The sequence below is a fragment of the Micropterus salmoides genome, unplaced genomic scaffold, assembly GCF_014851395.1.
Source record: "Micropterus salmoides isolate LMB-PRFRI ecotype aquatic unplaced genomic scaffold, ASM1485139v1 Ms_hic_scaffold_2, whole genome shotgun sequence".
Taxonomy (NCBI): Eukaryota; Metazoa; Chordata; class Actinopteri; order Centrarchiformes; family Centrarchidae; genus Micropterus; species Micropterus salmoides.
Genome location: NW_024041150.1, coordinates 15442709 through 15462022, shown reverse-complemented (window position 1 = coordinate 15462022; position 19314 = coordinate 15442709). Strand labels below are relative to the sequence as shown.

At 40.1% G+C, this 19314-nt stretch overlaps 1 protein-coding gene across 5 annotated transcripts in view; it reads left to right on the top strand.

Annotated features, from left to right (window-relative positions):
* Positions 1-19314, top strand: part of nrxn2b (neurexin 2b) — a 704163-nt gene that overhangs the window by 223132 nt on the left and 461717 nt on the right. For all 5 annotated transcript variants that reach the window (XM_038732127.1, XM_038732126.1, XM_038732128.1 and 2 more), the window contains one exon: positions 15490-15507. In XM_038732127.1, the coding sequence (XP_038588055.1) occupies positions 15490-15507 (18 nt within the window). The remainder of the gene's footprint in view (positions 1-15489; positions 15508-19314) is intronic.

The window sequence follows — 19314 nt, the reverse complement described above, 5'->3', positions numbered from 1 at the left end:
TTTCTTTCAGTTACTTATTTAAATTAATTGTTATTATTCGAGCTCTCGTCACTGTGCTGTGTTGCTTATTTATTGTGCGTGACTGTTTCTTGTTTTCATTTTAGTTGTCTTACTATGTCAGCTGTTTATTGCTGCTGTTCGGCTGGTTGTCTTTTACTATTATTATTATTTTTATTATTTGTTTGTTTGTTTGTATGTTTGTTTGTTGTTTTTCTCCTCCCCAAGCCCCCCTCTCTGTTGCAGGTTTTGTTGCTTTCTACAACTGGTGTTTCCCTCTGCTATTCCCTGTTGTCCCCACCCTCCATCCCTCTTCCCATGCAGGTGTCCTTTCTCTGTGCTGTCCGCCAACTGTACAGTTGAAGATTTGGGCATGTTATGCTAGTAGTGGCTAATCTAAACTTGAGGCAATGTATTATTTATTTCCCTTAAATTTCACTAGAAATTCAGGTTGGGTCGACGAGGCATGTGCTAAAACACATGGAGGCAGGCGGAGGTGGTTCCCAGTTATAAAACAGGGTGTTTTGCAATGTGCGCCAGCTGACCCATGCCATCTCGGTGTCTTGGCATTTACACTAAAGCAAACAATTTTAGCAGGTTACAACTAAAGCAAGATTGTTCCCTTGACAAAGACATGTAATTCAGATAACCATTTGAGGCAGAAGTATTGTAATCAGCCGCATGTTGGCAAAATGTTGCAAGAAAGGAAAGTGGAAAGTGAACATACATGGGCAGCGGATATACTGAAAATGCTGAAATAGTTGTTTGATACGTTTCTTAGAACATTTAAACACTTTATTGCCACTGTAAAAAACCTTAAACCTTTTGCAGTACAGCCTGACACAGGCAATGTCAACTCTACATTGCGTTTGATATGTGAAAGATATGTTGATGATTTACTGATTGGGGAAGGTGGGACTGCAGTAACAATAAGGAAACTTTGAATGCTTAAGTCTTGTTGAGATATGTATGTGTAATACGTTATTAGTATGCCAACTTCTGGAAGCATGTTTAGGGCACAACATCAGTCACTCCTCACTGAGTGGTTATCAAAAAACACCACCAATATTTGTAAGTCGGCTGTTGCACACAGTTACAATCACTTTGACCCAGCCAATTAATTGGTAGATCAATCAGCTAACTAACTAAATATTAAGTGGCAACAGTAACCACAGACCATTAACTCGGGTAGAGCATTATAGCATTAGTCCAATCACATCTAACAGAACAAGCGCACTAATCATAAAGGAACAGAGCGGAGGCCTTGCAAGCGGGCCACTCCAGCATTTACAACGTGCCCTTCTTAACCCCTCACAAAGCAGAAAAGCATACTGAAATGTCGCCGCTTTGTTGGGCCCAGGAGAGCCTTCAAAGTGCCCTTCATGTCGTTATTTTACCCAAGTCACACTGTGCCAAAGCCTTTATTTTCCCTTTTAAATACATCCTCTTCATACTCCTTCCTTTCACCTTTTTTCTCTCTTCTGCCTTTGTGCAATTGGCTAGACATTTCAAGGAGTATGTGGCAGGCATAGTACAAATTACTTATTGCATTCATTGCCCCAATCAGGTGCCTTTACTAACTAGTTTCAAATGAGCAGGAGGACTGTGGGCCAAATCCAACTGAGCAACTGATTAAATCTGTTCATCACACAGATAATAACCATCTAACAAAATTAAACCAGTGAAATAGTGACACGCTGAACTTTGAGGCTACATGTAATATTATCTTTAATTATTATCTTACAACATGTAATAAGATGCCGTCACAGCGAACAGGGACAGACTGTAAAAGTGTTTGACAGTAATGTTTGCTGTGTGTATTATATTCAGTGCTCTTTCCTCCAGTAATTATAAGGTAATTATATCTGCTTACAATTGTTTTATTTGTATTTGTATCTACTAAAATACTATTTCAGTTTTTTCGTTTTATCATAATACAAAGGTCCTCTTGAAAGAAAACAACATCTTACATTTGACATTGACATTTTAATACCAAAGCTTTGATGGCATGTGAAAATATCTCTCCTGGTGTTCTCATTTTATCATTTTTCTCAGTATATAATCTCCATTTTCGGAGGAAAGAAAAACATTTCACGTTGTATCCAGTGTTTAGCGTCCACATTTTGCTCTTGACTGATGCTCTTAGACACTTTCACTGGCAGGCTGAAATTACACATTGTTCTTGAGGGGCCTCTCTAATGGCAAATCGGGGAGCACTTTGGTGTTTCGCAAGGAAAAAACAAAGCATTTAATGAAATCAGCGATCAAATGTGGATGTTTTTCCTGTTACAGTTTTGAGAATGGAGACATAAAGAGGAGCTCATTACAGAAAAAAGAGGCAGAAAGCAGACCTAAGCTATGCAGGCTGTAAACGCTGACACTTCATCATCTGGAAACCCTGACCAAAAAGTCACTCTTTTGCAGCAAGCCAAGAAAATAGTGTTCACAGTGAAAGATGGGGGAAATAAAATCTGAATATTGAGGCATTTGGTAGCATTTGTACGCATGTACATATACTTCATGTGTGTTTGCCATGTGCGTATGTGAATGAAAGCGTGTGTGCGTGTGTTTGCATGTGTTCTGTCAAGAAACACTTGACATTCGAGGAGAGAGGTACAGGCTGAGGGTAGCAGAAGGGGATTTGGTGAATTACCAGGCTGCAGCCTCAGCATTGAGTCCAGAGGATTAGAGCAAGGACTGGGGTCCTGGAAAGAGATGTGCAGACGCACTAGGAGAAGGGGATCAGTGTGTGTGTGTGTGTGTGGGGGGGGGGGGGTGTCTGTGTGTGCATTTCTGTGTGAAGCATTGGTCAAACACTGCTTTCAAGCTCTACCCAACAGTTAAGAGGTTCCATGTCATATCACAGGCGAGCACCCTCAAGGTCACTGGGATTCAGAGAAAGTGTGATGTGTTGTGTGCCAGTTGAAATAACTGTATTATGACACAAGTGCAACACACACTTTTATAAGCTCGCTGGATTATAGAAGATGTGTGCAAATTCACTCTGATTGGATGAAACACTCACAGCTCTCATATGAAGTACACAAATGTTTTAAATTTCAGTAAAAGCCATTACTGAATACTTAATCCTAGCCTTATCAAACTGGCTGAAGCACTATAACAGGAAGCTGTCAGAATTACATAACTGCTTTGTGTACATAAGGAGTTCAAAACTCCAGCAACACTTGTAGTATATAGAAAGACTTTATTGTTATACCAACGGATTATATGTCTGCTGCTAAATAAGTAACTTTTTCACTTCCATCCTTTTTCCCCTCATGTACTGTCGTGTCTTTTATTATATCCATACATTGAAACAGTATTACATTTTTGCCCCTTAAACCCATTTTATTATTTTTAACCCCTTTAGCCACTACACCGTCTTTCTGCTGTCCCACACGGCACTTAAACAGGGTAATGATGGCAGTTCCGACTGTCGGTCTTCTTTTCTGAACCACTCAGGGCCTAAAGGACCAATCAGAAAACCACTCTAGCTATCAACACAGCCCAGTTGCTCAACTGTTACCTGGCAACAGAGCTTTATTCTGCCTCCTGTTGATGCAGCAAGATGTAAAGAAATAAAAATGAATGTGTGTATATATAATCAAACGTTGTGTTCTTTTAACCATGGCCATGATCATTTCTTAACCTTGACCATTGACCACCTTATAACCACGACGCAGAAAGTCCTACAACCATACAGGGCAAATTTAGCACATTTTATGTGGATGTCCAATCAGTGTTGATGGTAAATGCAGTCCACTGAAACAATAAACTCCTCAGTGCGTGCTGTATTGACAGAGAAAGCTGAGTTTGCCAAATAGTTCTTCCTACATCCAGCATTCAGTCATTTGACGTTACAGTGACATAGTTGATGGAAGAACTACATGCTTCAGAGGGAATTTCTAACTCTCCTACTGTCTCTTGCTCGGTGTGTCAAATGTTTAGATTCCTCTGCCTCCTTTAGTGACAATCGCACATGTATTAAATAAAGTAATACATACATCATTATTTCTCGTGTTGGAGACGAGACTTAGTGAACTGGAAATGCACACCATGGAAACTCAACCATTAGCTCCTTTAGTTAGCTGCTCTCGAGCAGCAGGGAAGCCGGGCAGGCTGGGTGATTGAAGAAGAATGCATAGTCCTAGGCACACGGTTCACCACCAGCCAGTTCACTTTTCTAACAGGTTCCCCACTCAGCAACACATCCTCTGAGAAACCAACTATGACTATTGGCAGCTCTATGTTGAGAAACATGAAGTTGGCAACATCAGCACCCATAGTGAAGTGTATTGTGTGAGGCCAGAGCGGGCAACGTTTAATGCTATTCAAAATTGCTGCGTAAATGTAAAAAGTTTGTTATTCATGACGACTCCCGATCACAACAACTGGAGATCACGATCACAATGTTGAGTCAGTGTATACATACACGCATTGCTTGAGATTAACTTCTTTGCCCACAAGCCAATGTGGCTTATGGTTTTCCAAAGCTACTAGCCACACAGCATTTTCACTAGCCACATTTTTGTTGTTGGAAAATTACATTTTATATGATTAAAGTTGACTATGGTGTGCTAAAATGTACTAATATCATTAGCTCTGATAAGTTTGTGTGTAAAGCTCTTTTTTTGAAAACATGTAGTCTATTAAGATAAACACATAAAAGAGAAACTTCTTATTGTATATAATGAAAGCACTGCATGGGTGTAAAATATGAATCGAAAAGATAAAAACTAAGAAACACTGTTTATTTATAACAGCAGTAAATACTGTAATCCAGAGTAGAAAATGATCTGCATTCATAACGCATCTGCTTTCCTATGGCATGAGAACTTAATAAAACATAGAATCAACTCTGGAAAGGTAGCCTAGTTGTGATATGACGATATGATGTGACATAGGGCAGCCCTGCTAGTAGTTTATGTTATGACCCTTAACATAAACTATCTGTAATTTTACAGAATTTAACAGCAGCACTGCAGGAGAGAGTGAGACACAACTGTTGTGCGGATTCTCCTGCTATTAAAAAAGCTTGCTATCACTGACACTGGTCAAACTGAAAATTATCCATGTCTGTACCATCAAACAATTCCCAGAATTTATTTCATTTTTTTTGAAAATGGAGTGGTTATTAATTATACCAAATGCCAAAATCAAAAAGATTTTTTTTTTTTGTATCATATTTGATACATTCCAAATTTATTGCAATGTTTTTCCCACATCATGTTTTTTTAAAACAACAAAAAACATGCAGAACCCAACACGTTTTAAGCCTTTTATCATCAGCAGCATCAGCATCTTCCCCTAACTGCTCTACGTCACTTGAATTGCCATCCATCAGCTTCAATGTTGTAGGTTTTTGCAAACCAAAAACAAATCACTGTGTATTCCTTCTCTGAATTGGTCAGTTTTTCTTTAAAATCAATGACCAAAAGACAATTATAATGAAGTGAGCATCCAATTAGACATTAAGCATCTCAATACAGCAGGAAAATACAATATAGACTAAAACTATGTCTATCATAACCTTTAATTAGTTTAATTAAATGATTAAGAGTGTATGTAGCTTAATGGTATGCATAATGAAGGATATGCAATAAAACTTTTAGATTTTACTCTAAATTAAGTAACTATACATCTCCATCCAGTAAATATTCATATTGAAGTATCCAAAACAATTTTAATGTTTTTCTCATCTTAACTCCTTCAAAACTGACAAAAGTTTCCTAGTAAAACCTATGACCTATGGTGGACAAATTTCAGCCCCTATCTGATTGTATAGATCAGGATTTTGGGGAAAAAATGATCACACTGATGATGTAGAGGTCTCTAAAACTCACGTATCATATGTGATACACTTGGCATTACAGGGTTAATCGCAGGCTAAAATAGCCCTCAGTCCGACAGACAGTCCGCTAGTTTAATCTCCACTGCGTCGACTTACAGTGTTGTCGGTCAAGACAATAGGTTTTACGAAGGGATCAACGAGCAAACACTCTGTGCAGGTAGTACTCATGGGGGGTGTAGTGTCGTGTCAAATTGCAATGTGTTTGTTATTTCAGATGCATTTTGACAAGACTACAATTTTTCAGCACACCAAAGTGGCTAGTGGCAGTGACTGTGTTACCCGCCACGGCTGAAATCCACCCGGTGTTAATGTCAAGTCCTGCATACAACGACAATGTCGGACTTCGTAGTTTTCTCTGGGCCCCTGCCAAATCTGACCAGTGATGACGCCGATGAACAATGACTCAAGCAATCTTAGATGACAATATTGGCCATGGTTCTGGGGCCAGGCACAGCAACAGTTGTACTGCCCTTGGAAAGGATACAGTACTTTAGTGCCTGCCAGTTGTTATTTCAGTTTGGATCCCAGTTCCACTCATGGACTTGATGGCAGCTTTGGTGCAAGTAGTCCCACGTACATGTGGTCTGTTCAGAGGTGCTTGCAAATCCTGGGACTGAAACTGAGGCTTCACAGAGCAGGCTCTTTTTTTTGTGGAATCCTGCCAAAAGAGCAAAGTGAGTCTCCATGATCGGTTTATCCCCATCGCATGTCTAGAGATGATTCCTTGCAAGATGGCTGTTAACACTGATTGTGGCATTGGCAGGTCTGGTGAACAGGGTGCCCTGGGTGTTGGGACCAATTAACTTAGTAGCAGACTTGATGTCCAGAGGAGGTCTGAACCCAAGGAGGCGAGGACTCCATCCTATTGTGATTAGAAAGATATGATGCTACTTCACATGGCAGAATTGGTTTTGCCTCGGCACATTGCGCGGAACAGCCCACCTCTGGGGTAGGATATAATGGCGCACTCATGAGCGGTGTCTCAGTTCACATTCCTTCATACTTACACTTGCTATTTTGAGTGTATAAATGTGTTCACACTTATGGCAAATTGCACTGCACTCTGAATACCCAGATGGTGCGCTCATAACAGTGTGGACTGCTATGGAAGCGTAACACATTCATGTGAAAAAAACCCAAACAATTCTGCTCTGTTTTTCAGAATTAACAATGTAAGTAAGTGTTTAGCTGCTAGCTGCCAAACATAAAAATAAATACAGATTCTGCCACGTTTAACTTGCCATCGTTTACTCAGTCACATGATAACTTGACAGTGACATCTTCAGGAAAAATAAAACCGAGGCACTGAATGTCACTTGCTGGCGAAGAGCCCCACTTTAAATGCCAAATCTTAGGCACATTGTGTTCTTAGCACTTGGCTGGATGAGCATTTTACCTCATATTGAACTTCGTAAAGCCTTAGTGTCTGTAGCTTATTAGTAATCTATACGATCTTTTGTCTAGTACCAACTTGGGATGTCATATACTGACAGTAGATAATGGAAAAGCCAATGAAGCCAAAGAGAAAAACACAGGGAACAGCAAATTACTTCTGCACTTATGTACTGAATAATTCAATGTAATAAGAATGTGTTGTATTTAAATCATTTGAACACTTAAACAAATTGGCTGTTGTACTGTTAAAGTGACCCAGGCTAAGACAGAACACTTAAAAATAATGTACTGATAATAAAAATATAAAAGTCAGTATATTTCTGTACTTCTCAACTTGCCCAAAGAGACACCAGGGATAAGGAAGAGCATGTAATCACTGTTAAACTTCCATTATTTTCTGTTGTTTGAAAGTCTATTTGGATCCTTGTGAGTTTTTTGTTAATAGATTTAATTAGAGCATCCATTACATGCTTGCTGTGATTTAACTGTGCAGTACAGAGCAGCTGTATGCTGGGGTTCATGGCATTATATTTCTTACCAAAAACAATTAATTTTGACCCTTTACCTCCAACATTTTTGAGTGGGTGTTTCAGGCCATGTCCTGAAGATTGTAAATACATCAGGTGTCTTCCCAGATGCCTTCAAAGCAGCTGCTGTTAAACCCTTACTAGAGAAACCCAACCTAGATGTTAATGCGCTGACCAGCTACAGGCCGATATCCAACCTTCCATGCAATAGTACGTGAAAAGTTAGTTTCAGTGCGAACAAAAAAAACCTTTCTAGAAAAGAATATCCTGAAGGAATTTCATTAGACTTAAGAACACAAACTAAAACTAAAAAACTAAAACTAAAAAATTAAAACCACTCAAATAATCAGTTTAAATTCAAAGTTGATTGTCTTCCTGACTGTGTGTTAAACTGGTTCTAATCATAACCTTTCTCATTCCCAAGGCGTCAAATCCCTACGCTTTGTCACGTCCTTTGGCGTCTGGTACCAACGCACATGGCAGCTTTTAGCATCATAATTCACTGCACTGGGGGAAGCCCTTAGAGTCACTGTTTAACACTAAAAGTAGTCTTAGTTTAAAAAGAGAAGTCAGGGTGGGGTCAGGGTCGAGGTGGTTGGGGTGGACCCAAATATTTGATCGCTGGGTACACATTAAATTTTTTATTTTAAGATTTGAATGTTGAGGGGAGTCTTTTTTTGTTTTGTTTTGTTTTTTCTCGCATGCCTGAACTCTGCTCAGAGCAGTGAAGTAATGCTCCAATTTATATCAAAGGGAAAGAAAAATGAAGCCCTCAGCTAGGTGAGAGCACTTTGAACTGAAGGATGACAACGGCAGTGTGGTAGTTATGGGGTTTATTCATTTTACAATTGCTTAATTTCATTACAGATCAAAAAAAGTCAAATAGCCACATTTTAATATTAATCAGAAGCCCAAACTGTAGACTACAACAAACTAACAACACATTTAAGCCATTATATTAGATCGGTTGAAGAAGAATATGTAGTAGGCTATAATAAAAGTTAAAAGTGATCACACATAATAACGCTTAAATACCGTCTGCTCTCCTTGGACACTCGTCCGTCTAATAGCCTATATTCCCGATTTCTGTAGGTACGGTTTCAACCGGCTCTGCACAGCAGCCACCAACCCGGTTCAGCACGCACCTAATCTTCCGCTTTTCCCCATCCCTTCAACTCCTCATTCTCTTAGTCCTAAACTAGGGTCTACTAGCCTAGACACAACACAGTTAAAAACACACTGTTGTTAATTAACTTGCTGTTTCTGTCAGCCTACGCTGTGAGAATTAATGAGCTGCCATTATCTCTCCCCTATCGGATTCTCCCTCACTCATGTTATTGCCACAACCTCTTGGGCATTTATCCTTCTTTTGCTGATCGGCTTATATCTATCAGATACGTAGCTGTAGCTCATGACAGCCAGCTTATCAACGCTCATTTAAACAATCGCCGTAACTTGATCAAAAAGTCATCATTGATTCTTTTTAGTTTCTTAATTCCTTTAAAGTTAAGTTATTTAAGTTACATAAGTAATGTCGCTTAAAGAGGTCATATAATGCGTTTTGACTTTTTTACAATCCTTTTTTGTGTTATATATCTTTTTGCACATGTAATAGGTTTGCAAAGTGAAAAAGTCCACCGCAAAGGGAGTTACCATCTCACACAATACTGCCTGAAAACAGCTCAATTGTAGCCCAGCCTTTACTTCCATAACCTATGTGCTTCACTTTGCTCACCTAGTGGCTAGTGTGGCACGCACTCAAACACACTGGTGGAGAAACACACTCAGCTGCAGGACACACAATGACAAGACGTCCGCCCGCTGCCTCCCATCACCCCCACCCTCCCTACTCAATGTTAGAAACCAGTGCACGGTTAAAAATGTATATATTAAAGACATACCACTCTGAAACTCTTGACGGAAACATGTACAGCTGAACCGAAGCCCTACTTACCCGACTGAAGCGGCGTTGTTTTAGATCGCACAACTTGTCAGAACCTGCCCTACTCTAGTTCTGATTGGCTAGACGCCCTAGCTAGGTACTGCATACGTGATACTCCCAACAAAGATTGACTAGACGTGAGATGCCTCATCCCATAACTAAAACAAAGCATTCAACACACAGTGTGAAAAAAGGTACTGCAGCAATGTGCACAAAACCTCTAAATAACATTTTAACCCTGAAAAAGAGCACAATATGACCCCTTTAACTTACGTTTCAGGAAATAGGCTATGTTGTCTGGCAAAAACAGGTTTATGGATCCAAAGAAAAGACTCAGAACTGCAGAACAGCATTTTATCATTTAGCAGAGAAACACACAGAGAGATGTTATCTATTACATTACAAGATGCGGGAAGCATGGAGCAACAGTGAACACACCAGTGCAGATGTCATTCGGTACTACGTTGGTGTCGATTCATATGCGTTGCATCTGAGCTGTGAAAACGGAATCACAGTTGAGTTTATGAAATGCAGCGACTTTGTAAAACATACTGCTGATGGAGAAAGTAAGCAGAAGAGAAAGAAAGAAAGAGGCGGGGCAAGCCCATGTGTTTGCAGCAGAGGTGTGTGTGTGTGTGAGAGGGAGAGAGAGAGAGAGAGACAGCGAGTGTGGGGAAAAGAAAACTAAAGGGAAAGGGAGATTCAAGTAGTGAGTAGACCTAAACACTAATATAAGGTGGAGAATGAAGTAGAATTAAAATGGTGAAATAGGAAATAATCTACTAGAATTAGAAACATACCCTGCTCATAAAAAGCCTGTCCCCGGGCCACCTTCAGAGCAATACACTATCGTAATGGGAGCTCAAACCATGACACAAGACCGTGGACATTTGTGTGGTAGTTTCTGTCTTGGTTTCAGAACCTTTACAGCCCTAGTCGTAACTGGACTGTATGTGGTCGAATCTATTCTTCACTAGAACATAGATTAGAATAATTGGTTTTCAATAAAAGCCTGAGAGCCATTGCAATCGTGTGAACTGTTCACAGGTGGTCATTGTCTGTGGTGAACCTCTAGCATGGGATTTCAGGGTATTTTATTCCTCGCACAACTCAAGAGAGCACAGTGGTGTGAGTAGCCTACTGTTTTTTATCCATTTAGCTTATTAGGTGAAATCCACCAGTAATAAGATCTTGATCAAGGCAGAATGCCAGCAGTTTTCCCTTGTTTGCTCACTGTTGTGGAAAATAAGCACAAAGTCATTCCAGCAGTTGGGTTGTCACCTCTGTGTGAGAGTAGATTTTACCCCACAATCTCTTGGGGATTCGCTAAAGGCGAATACTATGCCCATCGCATAAGGACACTCTTGTATAAGCATGACATGATTATCACTGTGTAGATACCACTGACACAGTATTGTCAGTCATTCACATTGCACAATACCTCACCAGGAGCAGTTTTATTAAAAGTGAAATAAGTGAGAGTCATGCTGTGTTGGGGTTTTTGACTGAACTCAGTAATTCCTATTATGTTGTTCTTGATGTTGCCTTATGCCCACTGTCTGTTTTTGCTGTATCTCTCATATGTGTTTTCCACAAGTAGCAGCTCTGTAAAATTAAATGATGTTTATTTATGGGTGCAAGTTAGCAAAGGAAGAGTGCAAAATAGAAATGGCAATGGCTTCTCGTTCGTTTTTGAATTTGGAAGTTGATTTAGACTGAGAAACAAATTTTCTAAATAACTATTTTCTAATTCTTGATACAATTGTTGTGTCAGCTCTGAACCTTTAAATTAGTGAATCTGTAGCTTTGTAAATGTTTCCCTTGTGCAAATATGTTTGCTATTAGTATATCTTAGTGAGACTGCAATGTTCTGATGAATAAACTAGCTAAAATGTCATGGAGGCATACACAATGTGGGTAGGGAATGTGGAGCTTAGAATAACAGCAAAATAACAATCAAGCTAACATTGGCTGCTAGCACTAATTTGAACTTGATAGAGTAACTTAACCTCTGTACATAACAGCAAGATGAACCGTGTTTTTACCCTAATATTTTTCCTTCTGATATCTAAAACATACAAACAAAAACACATGTATTGTAGCTAACAGTAAGCTTACTAGGTTTTTTTTGAAATATTATCTTTGCCCTCAAATAACTAAAACAAATAGCCTACTATTTTGCTGATATGCTTGCAAAATGCCTATTCAAGGCACATCCAAAGTAAATTGAATGTAGTTCTTGGAATTGATTAATACAAGTTTAAACACACTAAAACTAATTTATTTTTTGTTTCCGCTTGAAAATGTTTGCTAACACATACATAGCTGTGTGTATAGCTGGGGATATACCAATACCATGAAAGATTATTATTTTACACAGTTTTTTCTAAGGGTATGTATTAGCATATTTTTAAAAATACACACGTACAATACAACACGTCATGGCTGCGCTGCGGTTGCCGGAGCTAATCGCAGCCATTATAGTCAATGCTTGTGAGTCCAGTAGACGCGGCCGCAACGCGTCCCAGAAGCATCCCAGACGGGACTCTGCTCCGCTCCGCAGAGAATAGGTAGCAGGTCTATTTTTGATGCAAGCCGCGTCAAGCAGCACAGAGCAGATCGAATCAAGCAGGAAGTCAGACACAGAACGACATAGAGAATCCGGTCAATTTTCAAAATAAAACACCCTGTGCAGGCTCACGATCGGGATTGGATGGTCTGGAACTTTGACAGCATAACAAGACCGTTTTTGTTGGAATTTAATCAACCAGTGGATTACTATGAGGCTTCATAGGTGAGTCGCATCAATTTTGGTTGGACTGACAGAGGCGCTACTTGTACCCGCTGTGGTGATTGAAATGGTTTGCATTGGTCGAATCACAAGGATTTTAGCTTTCAAACGATGTATCATTATGAGTACGAGCTGAACATACCAGTACTGTAAGCTGCCACCAGGGCATGATGGCCCATTAGTTGTGTCCATGTCTTGATCTTCTCCTTTTGTGTAAAAGTGTGGCAAATGTGCGTCTGTGTTTGTTTGTTCCCGGTGTCTCACTCATTCGTGTTTGTCGTGTTTACTCCACACTCTATCTCCGCATTTATAAGGAAAAAGGTTGACAGAGGTGTGGACAGTGTGGTAACAGATAGAAAGTAAATTGACAGCAGACATGGGGTCACTGCTTCTCTGCTGAGACACTGAGCTGCCAAAAGTAACATGCAATAGTCACAAAGAGTTACATGCATTGTTTGAGGGGTATCATACAAAGAGTCTGTGGAAAATGTGGCTGCTACAAAAGCTTCACACAGCTTCAGAACTTGCCGGCACTGTCGCTGCAGCTCACCAGCTTTGGCCTCAATATTTTTCCTTCATGAAATACTGAGCACCAAACTGTTGCTGGCATCCAGCTGGGGTTATTTACTATACTACATGGGTCACTTGAGACTTTATAGCTCTGCCCCTGGGTCCTATGAGCTTTCCAGAATGATACATCATCAATAAATAAAACATGGACACCGTGGCTCTGTATCCGACACTGTAAAGATGGTGATGCTGCTATAACTTTATATTTGTACACACCTGCCATGACATGATATTACATGGGAGCATGTTTGCTGCTCTTTACATCTTTATTCCTCTTCTGGTATGCTCACTGTGGCCTGGGAGAAGAAGGAAAAGCATGTTAGATGAGCCATGTTTGACCAACTATCTCTTCATTCACACACACACTCACATCTTACTTGTCTCCGTCATTGGCTGTACTCCCAAGTGTTAGAGCACATTTGTTGATGTCAGAGCACGCACGGCAGCAGGGAGTTGGTGATATCTTGTCAAAATCCAGGATATTAACAAGCGAAGCCTGGGAGACCAAGGCTTATTGATTGTGTTCATTCCTCTGGCACCTTTTGTGCTGTTGACTTCTTCCACCATTGCGGACATTCAAGCTCTGTCTCAGCTCTTGTGCCTGGACTGTAGATCAAGAACAAGGCCGACACTGCAAGGCAGAGTGCCCTGTGCTCCATCTGCTCTGGCTGGGATTCATGCTCTGCTCCATGTGTTGGGACTAAAGCAGCTTCTTTTCACCTTGGACACAGAATGGTAGCCATGTCGCCAGTAAGGATGACAGCCTATCCTCAGCCACTTTGTTCATGGCTGGTAGAAATATACTATTACGGAACATAACCAGCAGCTCAGTGGGCTAAATATTAATCGCCCTCTTCTGACACTGTGCTTTTGAGTGAGCTCATGAACTTTGTATGTCTTTAAGTAGTACTTTTCAAACACACAGAGTCATTAAGGTATACAATAAAGGTTTCTTTTTTTCCCCATGTAGTGTAATGTTCTATTCGAATATGGCACTATACTGTACACGATGTAATGATGTCAATCAACTAAAGTGCATTGGATGCATGGGATATCAATATTTATTTAATAATGCAAGGTTTTTTTTTTTTTCAACCAGTTATCTTTAAGTGGCATCTTATCCCACACAACAAACATTATTAGCGGACCTTTTAGGACAAAGGAACACTATAAAATACCAAGGCATATGGGTCCAAGACATGTGTTTATGTATCTCAATATTTTGCAACATGGGCAGAAATTCTACTGTGTGTGCAGCTTAACTTATCCGGGTAAAAAAAAAAAGGGTTTGCAAAATAATTGAATGCGCCCTCCACCTCGAATTGATCTTAACACCTGCTGTTTACTTGCTTTAATACTTAACACCTGCCAACTGATGTAGCAGCTCCAATCTTTAATTAGGAATTTGACCTGACAGCATGGATCAATATTTTGGATGAAAATTATGCATGCTTATTAAAACTTTTTTTTTCTTTTCTGAATCATTTATTGAACACTGGACGGAATCCAAAAGGAATATGAGCCAGGCTGTGTTCCCCTTTTTATCAACCACTGGTATTGGGTGGACCTCTGCCTACTCCCTACCTCTCTTTCTTCCTCTTGCTCTAATATCAAACTCTATACTCTATATCTGTGACTCAGACCGTAACTGTGTACAGTGTAAAGTCTACCTGAACCATCATAGGTTGATGTGACCATGTTATTCTATCAGGAGATGACTAGAGCTTTATTATGCTAGGCCTACTCTCTGATGTTGCACCAATTAACTACTTATTAAAAGTTATTATTTACATATATAGTATTGCCACTGAAATGTTGAATTCTGGGTTTTTATTATTAGCTGTCCCTCTTTATTTGTCGCCCAGAGTTTTTTAATATTATTATTATCATTCCCCTTGGCTAGGTTGCTTTTGTTTAAAAAAACCCTCTTATTTAATTGGATGATCTGGTGTTTAAAAAGTCAGAAATACATGGTAAATGCAGTTTGGGAGAACACTTTTTTAAAGAACCACAACAGTCTTTTTTTTTTTTTTTAATTAGTTTGAGTCCTAGGAAGAGCTATTTGCAGAAGTGGAAAGTGAATGTCAAGAAGTTAGCTGCTGTCTGAGAGGTCCTTGTTTGACCTTTAAGACTTGTTTTATAAAGAAAATATGAATTCTGCCTTCTAAACATCCCTGGTTGTTGTTTTCCTCCACCATCTCAATTAGCAGCTCTGCGTTGGGGCTTATGTGAAATAGCACACTTGTAGACATCCAATGCTAATTGCAGTCTGACTTTCTCTTTTTCTCCCTGCGCTATTATATCTCATTTTGTCGTGACTATATTTTGGCGAGCAGATGTGCTTAAGCGACTTTTTTGCTTTGCTTTTTAACTGATCCATCCTCTCTTTTTCTCTCTTATTTTTCTTCCTCTACAGGTGATTCATCTCAAATCGGTAAGTCAACTTCTTTCTAACCATGTTCTTTAATATGCACTCAGCCCCCTGCCATTGCCACTGACTGGTTACAGCCCATCTTTATTATACAGTGCAGTTGGGTGTGTGTGAACATAAACATGCACACAAACAAACCACCAATTATCTCTTTTAACTTCAGGTGGTGTAGAAAATGAACAAATAAATATCACTTTGAAAAACTCCTAACTGTTGAATAGAAATCCCTACTGAACTTGTTCTTTTTTCCTCATTGCCAGTCCCCCCACCCCCTCATTTTCATTGTTTATGCATTGCAGCTATTTCATATTTCCTACTACATTACCTTTCATTAGTTTGTACTACTGAAGGGAGTATTTCCAACTGTGAAAAGACAAAACTCTTAGTCCCTACTTTGTGAGTCTCATAAACTTCATTGCTTACCAATGTAAATGCAAATTGTAAAGGTTTCAGTGAATGACTAACCCGTTGGGGAGCCCAGGCTCATTGCTGTTTGAGTAACATTGTGCTGTACAATGTTGCTATGCTGCACTGCCTGGATTCAATCAGCTGTTCCTCTGTCATTTTCAAGTTCATGAAGTTTGTGAATGTGACTCATGTTGTGGCTCAGATGCAGTGATTCAGACTCAGAGGTATGGATTTCAGAAGACTTGTGCTGCCATGTGCATGCAGTTATACAGTTTGTTCCTCTGCTCCAAGTGAATTTTTAACACTGCACCTACCAGACTTTCAATCTGTGTGGTTGAGTGCTTCCCATATCTGAATGGGATTTTTGGTAGCAATTCAGACATACAATGCATATCCTCACTACTATTAACGGCTGACTTTGTTTGAGCAAGCCCTTCCACATTGCACTAAATTTCAATATGACCTTCCTATAATGCAAAGTTATGGGCAAATTCCATTCTATCCTCCATGTTGTTGTGTACTAGGCCTAAAGTGCTCTGGACCATTACGGCATTTATTAAAGCGCGGACAGAGGCTTTATCTGTAAATTTGCTGACATGTCACAGCACGCTAGCTTTCTATCAGCATTTCATTTGGAATCAGTGGGGGTAGAAAACATGAGTGAGGGAAACGACTGGGATAGGGGGATGAGAGCAGAGATGGACAGACTAATGGGATGTATCAACACCTCACACAAACAGTAAGAAAGTGTGAGATTGGTAGAGTTTAAAACTCTAGCTCGCAGCACTTTGCAGCTGCTTTAGTGATGTGTCAGTGTTATCGCTCGCCTCCTAATAATTAGCTTTGTCTCGCTGCAGTACCTACTATGCATTAGGAATTGCAAATAGTTATACATCACAGCAGAATGTGTAGCACATAATGAGAAAAACATGCAGTCACACTCACACAGTCATGATAAAAAGGTTTTTAACCAATCCCATGGTGTACATTTTCCCTTGTGAGTTTTGTACTGCGATGATTCAAACTCCTGATCCTTATACGTAAATCGTTTTTTGTGTGCTTGTCAAGCTTTGTCCAGTGAGTGTTTGGCCCAGAGATCTGATGTCGTCTGAATACTAATGTGGCATTTTGTCAGTCTGCGGCAGCTTGGAAACAGGGTGGGGACTGGAGGTTTGGTTAGGGACATGTTCACCCTCTGGGTGCAGTGGAGAGTAGGGACAAATACTCAAATATCACACCCATTTCTTACCACCCTGCAAGAATCAAGATCCAGACAGGCTAAGGAATAAAAAGCTAATTAAAATTTAATCTGAGAGGCCAGTGCAAATTGGGTTTCATTTTCATTAAATCCACCAGGCAAAAAAGAGGGAGATCATTTTGCTTTTGAGATACAAGCTGCTTCTGTGTCAACCTGCACATTCAACATATTTCTGGGATGTGTGCTTTTGTTTTTCGTGCACATTTTGTAGACCTTTGAGGTCCCAACGGGAAAAATTCCATATGCCTACAAACCTGTCGTCATACATTTTCTAGAACCTGTAAATCATACCTAAATGACAGAAAGCCAATCACTTTCAAGATGACATACATGACTGTTGTATACTAACAGGGCCAGGTGAACTGGACTTTAAGTACGTGACATAAGTCACATGAAGTTAAATATGTGGTTAACATAGTTAACAAAACAACTTGGTTAGGTTTAGGAAAAGATTGTATGGGTATGGGTCATAATAAGTACGTAATGTAAATCATGTGACTTCACTCACATGAAGTAAGTAACCTGCGTAACATTATTTAACTTAAAACTTAGGTCAACTTAAATAACTAACTTAGTTTCACAAATAACACAAAGCCCGATCTCCCATCCACCTCCTAACATGGACTTTCACATGGGAACGAATTCCACATCCAGCTCCACACCAGTCAAAGGAATCGTGTGTAGCAAAATATATCACTGCTGGAAGTTAACACTGCTGTTTTTCTAGACAGTCAAGTTTGTCTTTTCATTGTCTGGCTTATGAGGCAGGTAGTGGCTGAGGTAATTGTTGTCCCTTAGATGTAGAGGCAGGCAGGCACACTACAAGCAGAGATCCTTATCCTATTGCTGGATTTCATTTTGACTGCAAAAATTGGCATCGGCTGAGGCAGAGACATCTTTCTGTGTACGTCTCTCTGTCTCTCTCAAGCCTTGTTCGCCTCAGCTCAGATGATTAGCATCTATCTTTCTCTTTTTGTCTCTCTCCCGCCCTTGAATGGCAACCACAGGCTAGTCAGAGCCAGCAGAAGCCTCTTCAAGCTGATGCCGCAGTGGGATTGGCTGGCTCACCACACATGGTAGCAGTAGTGCTTAGTGAACTACACATCTACAATTTGGACACGAAAATGAGGGATTCGGGCTCTGTGTTGGGTGGAGGGTGGCACTTAACGGAACATATTGTTTTTCTCCACACTCCCCGTCTAAAAGGCTCAATAGTCAGACAAACCCCCACAAATGCCTGGAGCTATTTTTTTATTCAGTCATAGTTTTTTCATAAAACTCCCAAGGTCTAGCAGTATGTATGTATTAATTATGGAAGTTGCTTTATTATTAGCGGTGGCGCGGTGGTGCAGTGGTTAGCACTGTTGCCTCACAGCAAGAAGGCCGTGGGTTCAACCCCGGTTGCCTTTCTGTATGGCGTTTGCATGTTCTCCCCGTGTCTGCATGGGTTCTCTCTGGGTGTTCCAGCTTCCTCCCAACATTTAAAGACATGCAAGCTAGGTTAATTGGTGTCTCCAAAATTGTCTGTGGATGTGTGTGCTTGTTTGTTAACAAATTATTGGCATGAAAGAACAGCCCTGTTGCAAATATTTAAACAGTTCATAACTTTACTAATTTATGAATTTCTTTCATCACCTTGCCGCACACTGAGGCAATGTTATTTTTGATAGCAGCGACCAGGCTACATTATTGAACAAGTCTTATACGTCGTCCACAAACATGGAAACCAGTAGACAGTAAAACCACTTTATTATCCCTGGGAATGCAACCGGTACTTAAGTCATTTCCCCCGCCTGGCAATAAACAGCATGGCCTCAGAAGAGCCCAAAAAAATGGCCATCCCACAATATAACACCCTGAGCCTGTGGCCACATTTACATTCTGAAGGAGGGCAGTAATGAGATAGCTACCTGAGATAATTACTACTCAAGGCGTCCGACTCTCATCACCTACCACAGGGAACCAGTTTAACTCACTACAATTAAACGGCTACTCATTAGCTCCATTTGAGGCCATGTTTTATGCTCCACTGTGTCTTAACACAACGGTGGCTTAAATAGTGGAAACCTGGACCAGCAAATTTGGGAAGATGCATGGGAATTTAGATTTATAGATTGGAAAGTGATAGATAGTAAAGAATATCG